Below are 17,967 nucleotides of genomic sequence, written 5' to 3' on the forward strand. Positions count from 1 at the left end.
TAATGTTTTCAATGTTTTTAAATTCTCAACATTCCATGAATCTCTTTTTTTTTAAATCTGTTTTAAATGCAATTCAGCTGGTTGAAAAGGAAAATGTTCATCACTGCAGTTTTGTTTGAAAGATATCTTGATTATAAGAATGATTTCTTCCTTATTGCATTATTTAGGTTATATTGGAGATGGTGTAACATGTACATATGTAGGTATCTGCAATGTTAATAATGGTGGATGTGACCCAATAGCAACCTGTCAAGAAAATTCAGGTAAGCTTTCTTAAAAAATTATATTATTCCTCTAAGAATATCCCGTAATTTTAATTTTATGCTTCAGATGCCCAATATTCAATTTTGGATTCATTACTTAAATAAATTTTACTTGAGAAATATTAGGGCTTTTCTTTAAAAAGAATTATTTGTAAAGTGCTCTTATATTGAATTCACATCAAGCATGAAAGTATTAGTAGATCTATTAATAGATATCTTAATATTTCTATGCTTCAATGAAGTTAATAACTGGAAATAAAAAAAAACATCAATTGAGATTGGACACACACTTGACTATCAATTACTTACTGATTTCTACAGGTAAAAAATGATACAAAGCAAGTCTCTGTGTAAAATCCCAGTCAATATTTGTTTTGATCGTAGGTGTTCCTGATGGTCGTACTTGTACCTGTCCCAGTGGGTACACTGGTTCAGGTATTGGTAATGGGGGCTGCAGTGCATCAGGTACATCCTGTAATGACAATCCCTGTGTTCATGGACGCTGTGAGTACACAGGTTCTGGATACATTTGTATCTGTGATCCTGGATGGACGGGCACAAACTGTGATGTGAATATCAATGATTGTTCAACTAATCCTTGTCAGAATGGAGGAACATGTACAGATGATGTCAATGGATTTGTCTGCCAATGTCCAACTGGATGGACTGGAGATACCTGCACAGATACAAGTGTTGGTAAGGTCGTATTCCGTGAAATCAGCCATAGTGCAAACAAGAATTCACCCCCCCCAAATGTTGTGTTCTAAAAGATCCCAACAATATATTTTTTTTTCAAGAATATTCAACAAGCATTAAATACTGCAGGTATTGGGAATCATCATTATAAATTTATTATTAAATAAACCCCCACCTAGATACATCAGTTAATATGATTTCATGAACCTCCAGGTGCAGACTACCATTTGCACTGGCCCACTATGTAGTGATTAGCTAGTTTTACAATCATTTATAAAAATAAATTATTTACTGGTACTTGAATTTAAAAATCTTCCTTAATTAGTTTTTGTGATAATTTTATTTTGGTTTTACAGCATGCGGAGCTTACCTCACTGGTCTTTCTGGTTCCTTTGAATTTCCTGGTGAAGGGCAGGCATACCCTCATGGAGTTAGCTGTGCCTGGGTTATTGATACAAATGATGATAAGGTAAATATTAATGATCAACATCATTTGAGGTTTGTCTGAAAATTTCCTGAACTGGTTTAAACAATATACACCATTGAGGAGCAATAATCAATACTTTCTTATCAGAGCCATCTTGCTCAATTCAAATGAGCTTTACTATTTATCTTTGTCACACTTCCTTGCACTGTTAGGGGATTCACTTGAAATACTCTTACAAAATGTTTATGTTGTTGTTACCTTTGTATCCATAATGAATTTGATGGATAAGCTACTTGGTTTGAAACAAGCAAAAAAAAAAGGAAAAAAAACGTTGGGTTGAATTTTGAGATTGTTCCAGTACAAGTTGTGATAGAAGATGAGAGGATTTACTCTCACTCAAACTTTTAATAAAATCTTTCGGGCTATGAATATCATAATTCATTTCAGAATAATCTAAGAAGGGCTATTTAAAATTATATTGAAAAGTGTATTGTGAATGACAGACATTCTTCTTCACACTATGTACATGGAAATTATAAACACTGATGTTCTTCATGTGTCATCAGTTTAGAAGTCATGAAGAGCTCTGGTTTTTTTTTTCAGGTTATCAGTCTTTTCTTTGAGCGATTTGACATTGAAGAACATCCAGATTGTAATTATGATTTTCTCCAAATCAATGATGGGTCATCTGCAGCAGCTAATCCCATTGGAAAGTATTGTGGTTCAAATGCTCCTGCTAATATTACATCTACTCATGATACACTGTATATCTGGTTCTTTAGTGATATCAGTGTCAATGGTGGAGGCTTTAAAATACTATGGAATGCCAGAGATCCAGGTTAGTTCCTTCTCTTATATTCAATTTTTATTTCAGTACAAGGTTTAGGCGGTCTGGTTTTATGATTTGCTGGAAAGCAGAGGTCTATTAGTGATATATTTTCAGAGAGTTGAAGTAGTGATATATTCATCATTGAAGGATGCCTGCCCCTTCTCCCAAAGTTGGTCATCATCATTACTTTAATAAATTAAGCAATTTTCTTCTTTTTATTGCGGGATGGGGTAGAGGAAAGAGATGCTGATATTCATGCAGTAATGAATTTCAACCCGCCATTGTTTTGAGCATCTTACACTTTTCAACCAGTCTTTATTAAACATCAAGCTTCTTTCTTTCTCATCATGACATCATCTTCTTTGAGATATATTCTGCATCTAAGATTACATTTTACACAATACAAAATAAATATCCATTGTTCTTTTTCCTCTACATTGCCTTCTTCTTGGATTATAGTATGTGGTGGTCAATTGATTGGTGATAACCATGGCAACCTACAATCACCAGGCTATCCCGGTGACTACCCTGTCAATCGTGACTGTGTCTGGACTATCACTGTGGATGCAGGCCGTTATATCACCATTGCATTTGGTGATCTTCATTTAGAATCCCATCCTTCATGTGACTATGATTATCTCAAGGTAAAAATTTGTCGTAGAGTTTTGTGTCATTTTTGAAAAAGATATCCTATTTCACTTAAAATGTAATAAAAACAGATTGAATATGGAAAATATGTTAAAACTTGGTAAAGACATTGGTTTACTTTTTTCAAGATGGCATATTGTGGATTTGTTCTAGGGGGTGCATTTATGCATTAATACTTAGTAACATTTCTTGTTTTGGTTTTCCATTAAGAAAGAAGTAGTAAAATCTTAAATGTTACATTTGAAGGCTTTACCACTGTTGAGATTTGTTATACATGTGAATATTTTGTTTCTTGCATTGTTGATATAACTGTGAGATCATTTTGTGTACATATAACAAATGATTTGACCATTGATGATTTATGTTTTAGATCATTGATGGATTGAATGAAGCTGATCCATTGCTAGGTACATATTGCAGCAGTCAAACACCACCACCTGTTGATACGACAGGACCATATGCTTTCATCCGTTTCCATAGCGATGCATCAGAAACAGATACTGGCTTCCAGCTCACATATACATCTAGTCAAAGTAAGAATGTAGATAGGAATAATTGTTATCTTTAATATCAGGTTTTTTAATGTTCTCTTAACTCTTCAGTTCAACATTAGATCCCTGTCCCAGCCAACTGTAGTAAATTAATGATGATTAACTTGATGCATTTTTTTTATGATGCTTGCCTTGAAATGTATTATCATTATGATAATAAAGTTACAAAAAAGCTTTTGAAAAGTCAATTTCTTGATAAGATTTTCTAAAATAAGATTTTTTTTAAAGACTTCCTTTTCTTTCTTCTTTGTAAGAAAACACTATTCCAAATTCAGATTTAGCATTGTGTTAAAAATTGGTATTCACTCTATTTTGTCATTTTATTAAGATTCCATCTTCATAAATATGAACTTGACCCACTAAATTTTTTTTATCTTTCATTTTTCCATGTAATTTCTTGATAAAATTTTATGATCATGAATAGCATAAATATAATGGATTATGATAAGTAAAAACAAAAACAATCATACATTCATAAATTTTAGCTTAAAAACCAAATTTATATTGGATTAGTACACATAAATTTTTTTTAAATATTCAATCGTAAGAATTCTCTTTGATTTCTTTATCCGACATTACCTCACAGTTGATGCTGGTTGTGGAGGTGCCTTAACTGCTGATAGTGGTATCATTATCTCCCCTAACTACCCTAACCCTTATAATCACAACCAACAATGTATCTGGACTATACAAGTACCATCAACAGAAGTCATTACACTAACTATAACTGATCTACTCATTGAGGAGTCAACTAACTGTGTTTATGACTATGTAGAGGTAAGCATGAGACATATATTGGCAGTGGCGTAGCTGTAATGATGTTGGAGGCTGTGGTGAGTGAAGGATTTAGGGCCCGTTTCATAAAGAGTTACAACTATTGTAACTTTGCAATTATGGCAACTACCATGGCAATCTTGATTTTTGTTTCCATGGTAGTTGCCATAATGTCAAAGTTACAACAGTTGTAACTCTTTATGAAATGGGCCCCAAATGGTGGAAGAGCATGGAGTGGTAGCAGCAATAATATCAGCAATATAATAGCAACAGTATTGGTGATGAAGATGTACTAAACATGTATGTAGTAAGATTATTGTAGTTGCAGTAGTTGCAAAATGGCAGTTCCATGATAACTCTGCAACACCTACAGGATTTGGGAAATTTATACTGACATCATGTGTTATTGGAAAATATCCTAGTCACAGTAGCAGCAGGAATTGGTGATGTTTGAGTTTGGTGTTAGTAGGGGTCAAAAGTTATGTGGTCATGTTATAATAATTGTTATCATTCTCTGTGATTTATTATAGGTTTTATATGATCATTTAACTCACAAAATTTGCTAAGCAGTATTTGGAATTCATCCATTCTATCAGTAACAACATACATTCATTTTTTTTCATAGATTCGTGATGGTTTTAATGAGAACTCTCCCTTCATTGGACGTTATTGTCGTTCTGCTGATATTCCTGGGCCAATCACATCATCTTCAAACACAATGTGGATCCTCTTCCAATCAGATGCATCTATCAATGCTGGTGGTTTTAGGGCTACTTATGAAGTTGGTGAGGATATAATATGTAAACATTAATCTATGTAGCACAGATTCTTTACATACCTCCAGCCATGATAGTTCAGAATTTGTCTGTACTTAAATAGGATAAAATGATTCAAAATATGTGACAAGTGTGCTATACCGTACAGGTATGAATGAAAACATAGTTTCCTCTCCCAGAGGTGGTCCTAGAAGACTTTAGAACATTAAATCACCCATTGTGAGATCATAATGGAAATGGTGTCATCTTATACCCCAAGTATTCCAAGATAGATGGTTCAATTCAATTTTCTTAATTGTTGTGTTGAGTTGTTCCCGACCCCAACAAAAAAAAAGAATTGTTCAGTCACACTCCATGAAACATTGAGTATATCTTTGTTTGTGTGCTGTGTCATTTGCTAGGAGAGATTTCTTCTTAGGTTCATTCTCCAAATGTTTTATTATATCTCACTATCTCTTCAGTACCACACTTATTATTAGGAATTGATTAAAGAAAATTGATAATATAGTTGATTTGATATATTTATTCCTTTGAAAGAGGTGTTCACCTCCATTTCAAAGTGGCAAAAGATGCTGAGTCCTGGATGAATTACAGCCTTATCATTTACAACCTTTCTTGTTATGCATTTGACAATGGAAAAAATAAAAAATGAATTGATTTGTTTTTGTTTTGCAGCTTGTGGGGGTCTATACACTGAATCTCCTGGAACCATTGTGTCTCCATACTTCCCTAATACTTACCCACATGACAAGTCATGTGAGTATGTAATCACAGCTGCGGATGGCCAGGTTGTTACTCTTACCTTTACTTTCTTTGATATTGAAGGTCATGATAGCTGCTTGTATGATTACATCGAGGTAAGAATTATGATAATAATATTATTAATAGATATGATTAATGATGCACCAAACCCACTCTGCAGAGTGTAATTGCACAAGTTTCTTTGAGAAAGGTGAATATTACTGTCGTGAAATGTATGAGTATTGTATTTTTGTGTTATTTATAGAGTATCATAGGAAAACTTCCAACAAAAGAAATTACACTTTACAGCCTCTTTTTCATACAACAAACTTTCCTAAATGTGTACAAATATATGTCATTTGATTTTTCTTCATTTTTTTGTATAGTTCAAGGACAAAATAAATCAATATCTTGGGATGTTCAATCATTTAAATTTTGTCCTGGTTTTCATTTTGTGAACTATCTAATGGACCTATGGAACCCAACATGTAGAAAATCATATAAGCTTGTTTTTAAATGAAAATGATAGTGAGATAACAAATATCCAGCAAGTCTTCTTTCCAATCTGTTCATTATTCATAGTATTGTATCATTAATGTTTTTCCTATATGAATTTGCCAGGTGAATAATGATAATCTGTATATTTATCAGGTACGTGATGGTGCCTCTGATAGTGCTACTCTGATCTCCACTCTATGTGGTAATCAGATACCAGCTCCCATTACTACCACTGGAAGCAGTATGTATCTCAAGTTCTCAACTGATGGATCTGTTGCTAACTTTGGATTCAGTGCTGACTATGAGTTCTCAGGCAACGATGGTATTTTTTTGTCTGCTATATTCTTTAGTTTAGTTTAGTAAATTTGCAGAAACAGTATTAGGAGAATCATATAACATCAGTGTCAGAGGCAGATTTGATTGGGAAGTTTATATCACTGTTACTTTTGTGTAATCTATATGTATTGTCTTGATCAATAGTTTGTAATACATTTGTGAAGTTTTATGATTTTGCTTTTCAAACTTGTATCAGTATCTTGTTTACCCAATAGTAATTATCAATTGATTGTTATTGAAGTGCAAGTCATACTTATCACCTTTGTATTTGCAGGATGTGGTGGAACCTTCACAGATAATACTGGAATGTTTAGCTCTCCTTCTGATGGTAGTGTCTACCCCCACGGTGCTAACTGCAACTACAACATTATCGTAGATCCTGGATTGATAATAGAGCTGACTTTTAATGTATTCAACCTGGAGAGTCATTCCAGCTGTGCCTATGACTATGTAGAGATCTATGACAATGTCACCCCAAATGTGACATTACTTGGAAGGTAATTACTGATTGATTTTTAAAGTTCTTTTTGATTCTCTACGAAGCAGCTTGGTTCATGTGAAGTTCAATACTGCTATTCCCCTTCCTTCATACTGTATTTTCACACTCACAGATGTGGCTCACATTTGATCAATATGATTTTTTTTTGTCTTCCTGTCTTTCTCATGGTATTTCAATTTTTCTTGCTCTCTACTTCTCTTCCTGATCTTCTTACCACTCCCTCCCTCACTCAGTGCTCTAGTCTGTTTCTGTTTGATAGTGTTTCCTTGTTCTTTTGGTCTTTCCTAACATTGTCTCACATTTCCTATGAGTTCATACCATCTCCTCTACCACATTTCTATCCCTATCTTGAATACTTTTTATAACTCCTATGTTGATTTGTTTGTAGGTATTGTGGTGCCACACCCCCTCCTGTCATGATGTCTTCCAGCAATCAGATGACTGTTCTCTTTGTATCTGATTCATCAGTGGCTTTTGAAGGCTTCACTGCCTCCTATGTAGCAGTTAACACATCAACATGTAAGTGCCATGGTCACAATGTATTAGATACCATAGGTCATTTAGTATGTTGTTTTGTCTTGACTAGAGTTGACATATTTGTGTGATCATTGTTGTATCCCAGATCAAACATAATTTCTTCATCACTGTAAGTTATATATATAGGCCTATACATGGCTTGAATTTATCATTCTATGCCTAAATATAGATAACAAACCAAAATGATTGGATTTCATTGAAATGCATTGACAATTTGATGGATGGTAGAAGGTAGCTTTATCTGATTTCTTCATTAAAGAGAAATGCCAGTATTTGCAGTAAACACCAATTTCATGAGAAAGTCTGTTAAACCAGACTTTAGTGTCAGTATATCATCAAGGATCTAGATCTGGTACAGTCACATAAACTGAACTTTGTGAAATCTTGAAATCTACGCTAAAAAATATTCACACTGAAGATCACCAACACAGATAAGCACACGTGGGACAGTGTATTATTGCTTTGAATGTCGTGCCCAATGCTTAACCCGAATCCTGTGCTAATTTGCTCATTTCTCAGCAATTACACAATTTCTTCCAGAATCCTTTAGCACATATTCTTTATTTATACAAACAGACACTTTGTGGTCATTTCATTGGATTCTGTATGAACTCATTTTGATATCGTTACCAAAGCTGGCATTTACCTTTATAGTAACCATCAACTTGAATAGAGTCAGGTTATTTGGACCATCTCACAGGGTGGGGGGGGGAATGGATTTCGGTCCCCTTAGATCTTGGCCGCTGATCTCACAAGCGCCATAAAAATTTGCACAGGAGTAGTGTGCAATGAGATCTACAATGCTGTATGGTTAGTTTATCTTAAATAATATGACTTTTTTATATGAATTGATTATGCAAATTCATGAGTAAAATAATGAATTTGCTCGAAACGAATAAATACAGCCCCAAACAGCTAATTTTTTGTTCACTGACTCTCTGTAGGATTCCAATCAAATGTAACAAACTTGGTATCACAATTTTTTTCTTATGTACTTTGTTTTTTATTCTCTTATATTTTTTTGTATTCCAAGTTTTTGTTTTTATTGGTTTTTATTACAATTGTTGCCCACTTAATTCTGATCATAAAGGTCAAAAGAAATTGATTTTAACTGGTAAAAGTATATATAATGATACATTTATAAAATTGGCTAAAAACAATTTGTATTGGATTGGCACATGAATTCATAGTTTTGACAAATTTTGGGTCTGACATGCACTTAAATAATGTTGTGTAATTTCATAACTACATATCCGGGCGTTGCAAATTTGATATCGATAGTTGAGCGAGAATTGAAAGGAAAAAAGTTGGTGAACAGCATGGTCAAAAACTTTTGTGTGACTGATTTATTGTGAAAAATGTCGAGGGTAGATGGATTCCAACCCCAGGCCTTTTAAGTTGAAGTAAACATTGAAGTATTATTTTGTAGTGTGATAGAGATATGTGTATAATCAAGAGTTCTATTACTATTTATCACTTCATATTTTTAGACATTTTAGATAAAACTCACCTCAGGCTTCTCAGGTATTGTAGTAGTATAATTATTGTCAACTTAATAAAAAAAAAATATTTTACCGTGATATCAAATATTCTATATTTGGAGTGAAAAAATATAACTCAATACATTACATAAATTATGAAGAAATGATATGTTTATGTGTTCCATTCAGATTGTGGTGGAACCTTATCTGGTGATACTGGAGTCTTTTCAAGTCCCAACTACCCCAACAATTACCCTAACAATAGAGACTGTGTGTGGACCATCAATGCTCCAGTTGGAAATCAAGTTTCTATCAACTTTACAGACTTTAACTTAGAGGCTCATTCTAGTTGTGTGTATGATTATGTCACTATCAGGTAAGTGTTCATGACTTTTACTATTTCAAATTCAACCCATTTCAACATCTAGCATGAGCTATCTTGTACTTAATATGCAGTGAAGAAGTCTGTATTATTTATATTGACAAAACTATACTTCAGCTTCTCCAGTATAAAATACAGTTGTGATAAGACTGCATGTGAGTGAATCAATAGACATTTAAAAAGACGAGAAGCTCACTCCTGTGACTTTAATTTGTTCAACATTTACATCATGACCAGGGTAATAATATCTGTAAAGCTCCTAAAGACGTTGTTCCAATGTGATAAGCACTTCATAAAAAACAATATGAATCTTATCAATCAAAAAAAAAATAATTTTGATTTATTCAATCTGAAGAGTATATGAAACCACTTTGGAAAGGTCATTGTCTTTGAGAAAAGTATCAATTGTAATAACCATCTTATTATGTATCTTTGTTTTGTAGGAATGGTGGTTATGAAAGTTCACCATTAGTTGGTACCTACTGTGGTTCATCTATTAATCCTACTACATTCATATCTCATAGTCATCAAATGAGAATCAATTTCCACTCTGATGCCTCAGTCACTGCCACAGGATTCTCTGCATCCTTTGATTCTACAGCAACAGGTGATCTCTAATATTCATCTTTACTATCCTCATCAACTATTAACTAATGGACACTGTTTTTTCCTGCAATTGTTTTTATGAATTATAGCTTTGAGTGTGTCTATTTGTTAATTTTGCATAAGGATAAAAGTACCATTTAATTTGATAGTATGGCTGTAGATGATTTTATCCTATGAATACATTAAAAAAACTGATGATTATTGGATCAATTGCATTCATTGACATCTGCTCAATTAACTCATGCACAGATGGAAAATCTGCAAAATAAAGTTCAAATCTGATTCCATACCCGTTGCAGAAAGAGTTGCAATCAATCGCAACTTTAAAGTTTAGGCGCAACTTGATTTCCAACCAATCAACTGCGCGCATTTTGGACTTGCGATTGATTTTTTGGCCTGTGTTTAAACGCAGCTCTTTCTGCAATGGACCCCTGAACCTAGTCCTTGTATCTTTCTGAATCAAAAACCATTATCACAACACTAACCTTAATAGGATTTCTCTTGATGAGACAGAGTCAATTATTAAAGAACAAATGTGATATTGATTAAAATCAATTAAATTTTTACAGTGTATTTTGTTTCAAATAGTTTATAATTGTATATATTACTAGCTTTACCTTTATTTAATTTTCTATATCAGGATGTGGAGGAACCTTAACGTCACCTACAGGTAGTTTTACATCACCAAGCTACCCATATGCATATAACCATGATGCTTTCTGTGTATGGACAATGTCAGTAGCCCAAGGGTCACAAATCATTCTCACCTTCTCAGACTTTGATGTTGAAGATCACTCCTCCTGTGTTTTTGATTATGTCAAGGTACAATATTTTACTGAATCTTTCTCTTTAAATACTAATAAACAAATTGCTTGCTAGTGTATCTATTGTTTGGAATAGTCCTTTCTGTTTTTATTTCATTATAATGATGGCTCTTGTTAATACGATACAATCAGAGAAGTTCAACTTTGTGATCAATTGCCCAGATTTGTGTAATTAAGTCCTGAACATCGAGATCTACCGTTGCCTGACTGAAGCTAATTTGTAACTGTTGCTCATATCTGTCTATTTACGTGTATGTTGTGTCCAGGTCCTTGATGGTTTAGATACTACAAGTCCAATTCTTGGGACATTCTGTGGAAGTACAATCCCTGAACCTATTCATTCTACAGGCAATGGTATGCGTGTTGAATGGCAGTCAGACTACTCTGTCAGTGGAAGAGGATTCTCAGCTACTTATCAAGAAGGTATCAGTAGGAGAAAGGCTTTCATAATGCTCATTGAGATGACTATTTTTTAATGCATTTGCCATTAGGATTAAGGAAATGAAATATAATTTAAGTTCATATCAGTTTGGCTTATTTTTCATATATAAAAAATAGTATTGATATAGCATTAATAACATAAGACAAAGACTAATAATGAAGTATGGAATTCCTGAGAAATGTTACAATATTAATAACACAGGAAGATGCAGGTTCGAGACACAGAAAGTTAAAGTAGGAAAGGAAAATATTAAAAAGCAGAGCTTATAATTCATAACTTCCCTTTGAATGGAACATTACATAAACCAATTGAAAACATGAAGGGGATGAAATTTGATGTGAAAATAGTAACAAAGCAGAATCCTATTGATTTGAGGTATTTCATTGCATTTTAACTCTTTTTGTGCAATGTTATAGCAGGACATTATATATCTCCAATCATAATGCTTGTTTGTGTCCACATTCAAATATTGAATAAAAATACCCAAAATGTACTATTCAAATTCATTTATTTCACATCTCTTAAAAAACAGGGTACAATGTAATAGTGAGTTAATCTAATTGAGTAAATACAACATTGACAGTTGTACATTATTTAGACAAAATTGACAACTGAAGACAAACATAAAATATAAAGTATATGAATGGGATGTGAGGGAGTAACAAAAAGCCATTGGCCTATCTAGGCTACTCCCTTTTTACATTCATAACTGATAAGGAAACAAAACAGGATCTTCCAATCAACTTTTGAGATTGAAAAAAAAATAGAATTAATCATCAATCTATCATTGTCAGTTCCACTACCATCAAATATCACAACTTCATGTTTTGGTTGTCATGGGAGTTATTGTTTGAATTTATAGTTTGATATTGAGACACTGCCTGTTATTTATTTAATAATGATATAAACAAGTCAGTCGTGCTAGTTGGTTCTCAGATTGCAGAAATTTCCTAAATTGTGCTTAATAATTTTTCATTTTTTTCTGTAGATTGCACTGAGGTTGTATTAACAGCTGTTTCTGGATACATTGAATCTCCTAACTACCCTGAGCCATACCCTCATAACCGAGACTGCTCTTGGATTATCCAGTCTACTGTTGGAAACACAATCAACTTTACATTTACTGATCTCAACATTGAATCACATAGCACATGTGCTTATGACTATGTCAGGGTAGGTCAACTTGGATCTTGTTAAATCCATTTGTTTGATGAATGATATAGAAGACAAGGCTTTGCCAAGGCTCATAAAAAAGCTATTGATTGGGCAGTCACACACATAAAGAACAATGTAGCTGCTTTTGTGTATTTTGCAATATTTTCCAAAGCCTCATATCTGAGAATAAGAAAGAAGAATGAGTGAGAAAACTAAAGCCTTATTAAATATTTACTTTGAATTTTTGATTTTGGATGGATGTAGAGATGTTTTTGCACATTTGATATATATTGTACCTTTGTGAAGCAAGAGTTAGGTTTTTGTTGGTAAGTTTTTCGATAGGTTTTAATTTTTTTTTGGTGATTTTGTTTAGCTTGTAGATGGGCAGGTGTCCACTGATAATGAGCTTATTAGGTTATGTGGTACTACACCTGTACCACCAGGTACTACATACCAATCTACACAGCAATACTTGAGAGTAGAGTTTCATTCTGATTCCAGTGTGGCGACTGCTGGATTCCAGGCATACTATGAGATTGATGGTAAGGATTCTTTGTCTATTTATACTTTTTCTGATCCTATGTATACTGCATGGTTGTTGGTATAATTTTTTTTTCTATTTTATCTATGCAATCTATGTATATGAAACTTATTATACATATATCTTGGCTATATTTGAGTTATGTACCCTTTTATTTTGACATGGGAGGTAAAATGCCTAGCAGTATTATGTTTTAAATGTTATATTTACCTTAACCTGGATTACACTTCTATGGGCTACTAAATTTGCAATTTATTTCTAACAAATCATTGAATTATCAGCGTTTTGAGTACTCGAAATGTTAAAAGGTTTCTTGGAATGATAATTATATGTATAGTTACTGTCAGCTAATGATTATTACATAGTTTTTGTTACTACCATTAAAGCATGAGTCCAGAAGTCAAGCCAAGATAATACCATCTTAACCTAAACTTATATCCCCTCCCCCCCTTGGAGTTTAGGCACCCTAGTTTATTAAAACCCTGATTTAACTTGTTAATGCTTTTATTGTTTAAAGCCTTGATCAGATATGGTGTATCAAAGTTAAGAAACATTTATGTTCTTCAGACACAGCTGGACAAAGTGTCCCAGTTATTTTGAAAGTATATTATATAAACTCCTCAAAAAGAGTTTGGAAATCTGACTTTGATCGATAATTCCTCCTCGGTTTTAGTAAATATCAATGTGTAATTAATATCAATGAATAGAGCATTTAATTTTCTTTAAAATGATGCCCTACATAATATGATTATGGTTCACATGGAGGTGCAGTGCCTTGAAATGTGGGGCAAGGTCAAAATTCAAAAGTTGCAAAATGACACAATATTGAAAGTTACTGTTCATTTTTCCGTGGTGATGAGTGAGTTTTTCAGCGGTTCTTTTGACTTTAATCGATAATTCCTCATCGGCTTTAGTAAATATCAATGTGTAATTAATATCAATGAATAGATCATTCAATAATAATAATATAGGGTACTTATAATGCGCACATATCCACCTTGTTAGATGCTCAAGGCGCTCCTATATTACCCGGCGAAGCTAGGCGTTCATAGCACACCCAGCTTTTTAAGGAATTCCTACCAGTACCCATTTACCTCACCTGGGTAGAGTGCAGCACATTGTGGATCAGTTTCTTGCTGAAGGAAATTAATTTTCTTTAAAATGATGCCCTAAATGATATGATTATGGTTCACGTGGAGGTGCAGTGCTTTGAAATGTGGGGCAGGGTCAAAATTCAAAAGTTGCAAAATGACACAATATTTTTTCAGTGTTGATGAGTGAGTTTGTTAGCAGTTTCTTTGGATTGTTTTCATGCTACTTAACATCAACATTAACATGGAATCAAACACACCTCTGCACAAGCAAAAACATGATAAACAAACAAATATGCATGGGTATTTGAAACCCCGACTCAAACCATGTTATCTCTCACAACCATCACTACAGAAGCAGGGGCTTGATTTGAATGGATTTTCATCTCTATTGACACAGACAAAGGAATCATGTTCTGTATTGACCCTTCCTGACTATTTCTGCTCGTTTTGCAGCTTTTCAATTCAGACCTTATCCAACACTCATGAATCCTGCTTTTTTCGTGATGGAATGATCATAACAAGCATGGTATCATTTTAAAGAGAATTAAATGATCTTTTGAATGATGTAAAATATGCATTGTCTCATTTTTATTGAGGGGTTTATTTTTATATAGACACTCAATCAAGATCCTTGTCAAAATTGCACCGAAAACTCTTCGCATCGTACTTTCTTTTGAAATTTTATCAGTAGATGCATTTTTTACATCAAAGAGATACGAAATGTCTTCTGCCTCTGCAACCCTTTGTTATTTTTTAGGGTTATTGGTAATTGGATTATCATAGTATTATGGGTCCACTAACTACCATAGGCAATCTCTTTAATGATACAGGTTGTGGTGACCAGTTAACAGGGAACAGTGGTACACTGTCTAGCCCTAATTACCCTGATCCTTATGACCATACCCGTACCTGTGAATGGACAATTACTGTGGATCCAGGCAGCTCTATCACTCTCACAGTTGACAACATTGATGTAGAGAATAGTGTTGATTGTACCTTTGATTCTCTGGAGGTAATCAATCTCATTTAAATGATTGTTTGCATTATGAATGTGATTTATGAGAGTAATCTAGAGTTAATGATGTAACTCTGGCATTGGTATGTTACATTGATGTAAATTATATTTATTTCTATTTGATGTGAACTACTCCAGAAAATACATGGGATAATGTGAAGTGGGGGAATGCTTTATCTCTGCACACACTTGAGAAATAGAAAGGAAATCGTTCATTTGAAAATAAATATTTTATTAATGGCAGATTGCTTTATGAACTAACAAAGTTCTGATTATTATGAGCGAGATGTAATCATTAAAGTTACCTAATAGTAAGGAGGGGGGGGGGCTTAATTTAGGTAAAATCAGGCTCTAAAATGATTCTAATACATTTAGATCTTCAGTATCTTGATGTTCAGTGATGTTTTTACTCTCTTTAGCAATATTACTAAATAGAAATCATAAAATAATTATTAATCCTAAATAAAAGATCATGCATGCATACATACGTAACAGGTACTTATATAGTGCTTTACCAAAAATATGATCAGAGTGCTTCAATCTAAATCATATTTCTGTATTTGACTTAAGATTTACCTGTGGAATATTGACATGCTACTGATCCGTGGTGTTTTTTTTTTATAGATCTATTCTGGAAGTGATAGTAGTGGGTTCTTATTGAAGCAGCTATGTGAAACAAGTAGTGAACCTCAAGCTGTCTCATCGGTTGGTAATGAGATGTTTGTTAGGTTCAGGACTGATTCTTCTGTTAACGGAGGAGGATTCCATGCATCATATCAAGCTAATCCCGGAGGTAAGTCCGTCAGATTACATTTCTGCTAAATTATTATGAAATTTTGTTGGACTAAAGGATAACGAGAGAGAGAGAGAAGAGGGAGGGAGGGAGGGAGGAAAGAAAGAGGAGAGAAGTACAGAGGAAGTGTCAGAGGGGAAGAGGAAGATGGAGAGACAGGGGGGTGGAAGGATGGAAAGAGACTGACAGATAGAGTATAACATGGTAAATATTTTTAGATAGATCATGCGTTTCTAAAGCCACTTGTATGAAGTATAGTTCTCTACATATTTTCTTCACTTGTATCAATGTACAAGGAGAGAAGGACTGCAATGTTTACAGCCCATAATTTCATTTGGATCATATTTTTTTTAAATCTACCTTTAGGATGTGGTGGTAACTATACCTCAGCTAGTGGATCACTTCACTCACCTACCGTCCCTGGTAGTATTTATTACCCACACTACACTGATTGCTCATGGACCATCACTGTTGATGAGGATCATAGAGTCGCCTTTACTTTCTTGACCTTTGACCTTGAGGGTGCTACAGACTGTGTCTTTGATTACGTGGAGGTAATTTTTCTTGAAAATTATTGAAAATGTAATCTATAGTCATTATTGCTATTGTTCTTTATTGTGGTTGTCATTGTCATTATTGAATAGTTCAAGTGCTTTACACACTATTTTTTAGAACCATTCAAAAGTTTCAAGAACAAGGTACATGTAATTACTCACTGACTACAATACAAATAGTTTTGAAGAAAAGGGTGCTAATAGAAATTTTCATTTCTGACATAGTACCTAAGGAGTTTCTTGACAAATAATTTGTATGTCTACCTCTGATTGGACAACCATGGAATATGTTATTTATATATAACCTTAACAATATATTATAATTGAATTAATGGTAATATTGTTTATGTTTAAGCTCCATGATGGTATAAGCCACTCCTCACCTGTGCTGGCTAAAGTATGTGGTAATGCACTCCCAGATCCAACTACGTATTATTCTACTGACAACAAGATGTACGTCCATATGTACAGTGATGGGAGCGTGTCCCATACTGGTTTTACAGCATCATATGAAACGGGTAGGTTCTTATTTCAACTCAATTTCTTGTGATTGGAAGTTGTATACAGATGTTCTTAAATGAGTCCCATTATGAGTGTAAGAAATTATGACATTTTGTGGATTCAAGTTGTAATGTGATGTGTCCTGATGACATTTTCAAGATTGTGCTAAATCTTATCAAGGTTTTGGTTAATAAATGTACCAGCATTGTAAACGTGCGTTGACATGAGAAATGCATTTTAGCATGTATTTTTTAATGAATAAATATGCATTTTTAAGAATTGGTTTAATATTATGACTACTGGACATCATTCACCCAAGTAGGGTGTTATTTTTTATTTTAGATTTTCTTTTGTTTTTACTTAAACACAATACATTAGTAAAAAGGGTGTCTTATTGATTTTGTGTGATTGATATTTTGGTTTTGGAAATTTTCTTCTATGTTTTCCGGAGTGAACAAATAGCTCAAGGGGAAAAATTACAGATATAGGTAATATTTCCCTTTTTTAATGGCATATGCCAAGTCATTCCTGTGTGATTTTGAATAGTAGTTTTTAGTATATTCATTCATTTTCAGTTAAGTCTTATGATCCTAAAGACTAAATTCTTTTTTTTTTATCATCTAAGCTTGTGGAGGCAGAAGGGATGCTAGTATAGACGGCTACATACAGACATCTAACTATCCCAACAATTACCTTAACAATCAGAACTGTTCATGGATTATAGAAACAGATGATCCACGTAAGTATTTAAGAAAGTATACTAAGGTCAAGTATTACCCTCAGATAAAGCACCTTCACAAATGATTGAGTTGCATCTCTCAACATGAGCCCTGTTCAGAGTCTTCTAGCTTTCAGTCCTATTTCAGCATATGTACAGAACAATAATGAATGCAGGAATGCCACTAAGAAAGACAAGTGAACTGGATTCCTGCTATAAGACACAAAAATACTGTTCATTCAGTAAAACTGTAGAGAGTAAATGGCAAGACATGAATGAATGAATG

At 33.6% G+C, this 17,967-nt stretch overlaps 1 protein-coding gene across 2 annotated transcripts in view; it reads left to right on the forward strand.

Moving 5' to 3' along the window:
• LOC121410379 (cubilin-like) overlaps window positions 1-17,967 on the forward strand; it is a 95,898-nt gene that overhangs the window by 32,873 nt on the left and 45,058 nt on the right. For both annotated transcript variants that reach the window (XM_041602422.1, XM_041602421.1), the window contains exons 10-32: window positions 168-263; window positions 648-959; window positions 1,316-1,428; window positions 1,990-2,224; window positions 2,675-2,859; window positions 3,234-3,396; window positions 4,001-4,191; window positions 4,814-4,973; window positions 5,640-5,821; window positions 6,357-6,525; window positions 6,814-7,036; window positions 7,427-7,557; window positions 9,246-9,432; window positions 9,882-10,045; window positions 10,685-10,866; window positions 11,135-11,291; window positions 12,299-12,483; window positions 12,839-13,007; window positions 14,931-15,112; window positions 15,740-15,908; window positions 16,275-16,462; window positions 16,818-16,980; window positions 17,589-17,702. In XM_041602422.1, coding sequence (XP_041458356.1) covers window positions 168-263; window positions 648-959; window positions 1,316-1,428; window positions 1,990-2,224; window positions 2,675-2,859; window positions 3,234-3,396; window positions 4,001-4,191; window positions 4,814-4,973; window positions 5,640-5,821; window positions 6,357-6,525; window positions 6,814-7,036; window positions 7,427-7,557; window positions 9,246-9,432; window positions 9,882-10,045; window positions 10,685-10,866; window positions 11,135-11,291; window positions 12,299-12,483; window positions 12,839-13,007; window positions 14,931-15,112; window positions 15,740-15,908; window positions 16,275-16,462; window positions 16,818-16,980; window positions 17,589-17,702 — 4,020 coding nt within the window. The remainder of the gene's footprint in view (window positions 1-167; window positions 264-647; window positions 960-1,315; window positions 1,429-1,989; window positions 2,225-2,674; window positions 2,860-3,233; window positions 3,397-4,000; window positions 4,192-4,813; window positions 4,974-5,639; window positions 5,822-6,356; window positions 6,526-6,813; window positions 7,037-7,426; window positions 7,558-9,245; window positions 9,433-9,881; window positions 10,046-10,684; window positions 10,867-11,134; window positions 11,292-12,298; window positions 12,484-12,838; window positions 13,008-14,930; window positions 15,113-15,739; window positions 15,909-16,274; window positions 16,463-16,817; window positions 16,981-17,588; window positions 17,703-17,967) is intronic.

Source organism: Lytechinus variegatus, chromosome 3, assembly GCF_018143015.1.
Source record: "Lytechinus variegatus isolate NC3 chromosome 3, Lvar_3.0, whole genome shotgun sequence".
In the NCBI taxonomy this organism is placed as follows: domain Eukaryota; kingdom Metazoa; phylum Echinodermata; class Echinoidea; order Temnopleuroida; family Toxopneustidae; genus Lytechinus; species Lytechinus variegatus.